The sequence below is a fragment of the Sinocyclocheilus rhinocerous genome, unplaced genomic scaffold (assembly GCF_001515625.1).
Source record: "Sinocyclocheilus rhinocerous isolate Xijiao unplaced genomic scaffold, SAMN03320098_v1.1 scaffold1099, whole genome shotgun sequence".
NCBI lineage: Eukaryota > Metazoa > Chordata > Actinopteri > Cypriniformes > Cyprinidae > Sinocyclocheilus > Sinocyclocheilus rhinocerous.
The window spans coordinates 50,546-55,102 of NW_015634461.1; the positions used below are offsets into that span (position 1 = coordinate 50,546).

Consider the following 4,557-nt stretch of genomic DNA (forward strand, 5'->3'; position numbering starts at 1 on the left):
GATGCGATGACGATGTAGGTGTCATTGCATTTTAATGCTTTTCTTAGCCTATCCAGTCAAAATATTGCGGAAAAAGAGAACATCAATGCGGAGAAGATGTTGTTTATGTCAAAACCGAAACCGAGCCGTTCACACAGAACGCATATTTATTGCATTTTCTAGTTGGACATCTATCAGCGTTGCACTCGTGTCTCGCACAAGAGAGCCGCATGTTTCGAAAGCCATGTAAAATTAACGTAAGTTCAACTTTTAAAAAACACGTCTCGAGACTTTATGGCGGTTTTTCCCCATCCCACTGCATCTCATGTTTTTAAATGAAGAAAGTACTCTTTGTGATTGGTTTTCGGTCCTTTGTATTAAACTATACATACATGCATGATGCTGTTTTCTTTCTGTTTGTTTAAGCAACTTAATTATATATGGTTTATAAACATTATTTTAAACATTATGCACTTTTTTCAAAGATAGTCGTGTTATTTTATTACTTTGAAGAAATGTGCATTAGTAATATTTTGCTCGACGTGCCCACTTGTGGCCTCAAGAGAGAAGCCAAAAACTTTTTTCCCCATAACTGAAATTATGCCTTTTAAATTCGAATATTGATAATATTTCAGTACAAAATTTGAATGTAGTTTTTCAGTCATTTTGACAGCCCTAACACACACCACTCTCATTCTGCCGTGTAAATACTAGGAGCCTGGATGACCATACAGTCATCGGCGTAGCTTGACGTTTGAGTTTGGGGGGGCCAAACCGAACCGGTGGATTTGGTCAGACGTACTTTTAAACACATTTTAATTTTGCTATAGTAAATCTACATATTCACATTCACATAGAGTAGTGGCAAGTGAGTGAGGTTGTTATGGTAACCACATACATTGCCCACGAATTACAGCTAAAATACAGATTCGTCACGTGACAATTCTTACGCAAATGAGATTGAGGGAGACGTTAAGTTTGTTTTGATTTATTAATTTACTTCACAGCCACAGTTTTTATGCTCTTGACATACAGTACAACTTAATGAGACTGGCACAAGTTATGATACATTTTTAGACAAAATGTCACTAAAATGCAAGATAACTTGGATGCCTTTTGCTGAATTAAACATGCAGTGTTATCATTATTGTTAATAAACTATTTTAGTTTTTGTTAGTATTTAGAATTTATTTTAATATTTTTAGTTTTCTTTTTAAGTTTAGTAATTGTGTTTTTGTAATTTTTTTTAATTATTGTCGAAATATGTCTAAATAATTTGTATTACGTTTTAGTTTTAGTCAGGGTTATTATAGTCATACAGTATCCCACAATGCAGTGCATCTGACTTCACTTTGCACTTTCAGTGTGATGAATAAACTAAAAGTAATCACAGCCACAGTTTTTATGCTCTTGACATACAGTACAACTTAATCAGACTGGCACAAGTTATGATACATTTTTAGACAAAATGTCACTAAAATGCAAGATAACTGGATGCCTTTTGCTGAATTAAACATGCAGTGTTATCATTATTGTTAATAAACTATTTTAGTTTTTGTTAGTATTTAGAATTTATTTTAATATTTTTTGTTTTCTTTTTAAGTTTAGTAATTGTGTTTTTGTAATTTTTTTTAATTATTGTCGAAATATGTCTAAATAATTTGTATTACGTTTTAGTTTTAGTCAGGGTTATTATAGTTAAATAAAACTGAAGCATAAAAACATTATTTGAAATAAAGTAAACTTTAAATTAAGTCAAATGAATTATAATAATAAAAAATATAAACTTATTTTATTTCAGCTAAATATTTCTCATTTTCATTTAGTTTATCTTGATCTACTCAAATGACTAAAACTAAAAAGTACTACTGAAAGTAGTTTTAAATCATGTTTAAATAAAAACAAGAAGCAATAAAAATGACAAAAACAACTAAATTACTAAAATGTATATTAAAATGTATATATTTTTTCTTTTATAGCTACTAAATTATATAAAAGAAAAGATAAAAATAAATTTTTTTTAAATATTAATAAAACTAAAATAAATAAACTAACACTGGTTTTAGTTAATTTCAACTAAAAGAAAATGAGAATTGTCTTGTCATTAAAAATTGCCTTGTCAACTAGCTGAAATAAAATAAGTTTTAATATAATAAAATATTATTTAATAGTAATTCAATAAAAAATATAAATTTAATGTATTAGTTTAATTAATGTAATATTGTTTATTAAATCTATTTTTTATATTCAGATGTTTATTTTATTTAAAGTAATGAAAATGTCTTTTTATGTTTTACTAATGCCAGGTACAACTTTTAAAAATAATAATATTCAGTATATGCTGCACAGTATGCTCATATTCCATTCTGAGTTAGTTTGAATTCATACAGTTGCATAAATCAACAGACAGGTCAATAGTGCCTTTACTTGTTGTGAGTGTTTGACAGGTTGCTGCTAAGGATTGTGGGATATGGGCGTCTGTCTCACCTCACACTTGTTGTCCTCAGGCAAACCGAACAACTGGCCTCCTCTTCCCAAATTCTTTCCCATCAAGCCTTGCTTCTACCAGGACTTCTCTGAGGAGATCCCGCAGGAACATCAGAGACTTTGCAAAATGATCTATTACCTGTGGATGTGTGAGTTTACAGGCCACTGATGCATGAAGTCAAAATACATATCCCTGGTCTTATTTTGAATGTTGATACAAGTAAACAAAGTTTGTTTGTTTATTTATTTTTTACAAAAAAAAAACATTTTCAATGTCCAGTCAATTCTTAATTCTGATTTTATTTTCTTGTTTAACATAAAACGGTGTTATTTTAGAATTAATTACATAGTGTCATAATATTTATTAATATTTTGAATTGAATTTTATATTTTTAGTTTTAATTTCAATTTTAGTTTAAGTTTTAGTAATTTTGTTTTGTCATTTTTATTAGTTTTTTTTTTTAATTATGTAAATAATTATAATATAATAAATTATTATTTCCGTTTTAGTAATTTATATATTAGTATAAAGTATTTGAACTTTCTTGTTTTATTTCTGTTAGTTGCCAGGGCAACACTTCTAATGTTAGTTTTTTTTATTTGATATTAATATTAATTTCAGTTATCCAAAACATTTTTAATACTTTTTCCGAGCTATTTTTTACACATTCCTTATTCAAAATGTTGTTCCAAGTAAAAAAAAAAAAAAAGTTTAACAAAGTTGTCAGTTTTATTTTTTAATATTACTTGTTTAGCTTTTTTCTGTTTTATTATTATTATTATTATTTTCAACTTAAACCTATTTTATTTTAGTTAGTTGCCAAAGAAAACATTTCTAACGTTTCCATCTAATATTTATATTTTATTTTATTGCAGCTATATTTCTTTTATCTAAAACCATTTTTAATCGCTATTACTAACTATTTGGTTTTAGTTAACAATAACAGTACTGATATGAAAATATACGTTATTGTATGTAGATAACTTGGAAATACATAATTTCAAAATATCGTGGCTGTAATACAGTTTTAACACTGAATGCTGAATAAAACATTATATTATGTGTTTGTTTGATAATGTAGTTAATCAGATTGAGCTGGACTCTGTCGGCTGATGTCTGTCCGTATGTGACGTGTGAGCTGTGTGTGTGTGTGTTTGTGTTTGCAGGGCAGTGTGTGACGCTGTTTCTGAACGTTCTGGCCTGTCTAGCTGAGTTCACCACTAACACAGACGCAGGCGTGGACTTCGGCCTGTCCATCCTCTGGTTCATCCTGTTCGCTCCCTGCTCCTTCCTCTGCTGGTTCAGACCCGTCTATAAAGCCTTCAGGTCAGTCTGTGTCTCCTCCATCCCATCACATCCCATCCCATCACATCACATCACATCACATCACATCACATCACATCACATCATCCCATCACATCACATCCCATCATCCCATCACACCACATCATCACATCACATCCCATCCTCACATCACATATCCCATCCCATCACATCCCATCCCTTCATCACATCATCCCATCACATCATCCCATCACATCATCCCATCCCATCCCATCACATCACATCATCCCATCACATCACATCCCATCATCCCATCACATCACATCCCATCATCCCATCACACCACATCATCACATCCCATCCTCACATCACATATCCCATCCCATCACATCCCATCCCTTCATCACATCATCCCATCACATCATCCCATCACATCATCCCATCCCATCCCATCACATCACATCATCCCATCACATCACATCCCATCATCCCATCACATCACATCCCATCATCCCATCACACCACATCATCACATCACATCCCATCCTCACATCACATATCCCATCCCATCCCATCATCCATCCCATCCTCACATCACACCACATCATCACATCACATCACATCCCATCACATCATCCCATCCCATCCCATCATCACATCATCCCATTCCATCACATCATCCCATCATCCCATCCCATCATCACATCACATCCCATCATCACATCCCATCATCACATCCCATCCCATCCCATCATCACATCCCATCCCATCCCATCCCATCCCATCACATCATCACATCATCCCAT

At 32.2% G+C, this 4,557-nt stretch overlaps 1 protein-coding gene across 2 annotated transcripts in view; it reads left to right on the top strand.

Moving 5' to 3' along the window:
* scamp2 (secretory carrier membrane protein 2) overlaps positions 1–4,557 on the top strand; it is a 12,523-nt gene that overhangs the window by 5,012 nt on the left and 2,954 nt on the right. For both annotated transcript variants that reach the window (XM_016559448.1, XM_016559449.1), the window contains exons 5-6: positions 2,487–2,615; positions 3,634–3,793. In XM_016559448.1, the coding sequence (XP_016414934.1) occupies positions 2,487–2,615; positions 3,634–3,793 (289 nt within the window). The remainder of the gene's footprint in view (positions 1–2,486; positions 2,616–3,633; positions 3,794–4,557) is intronic.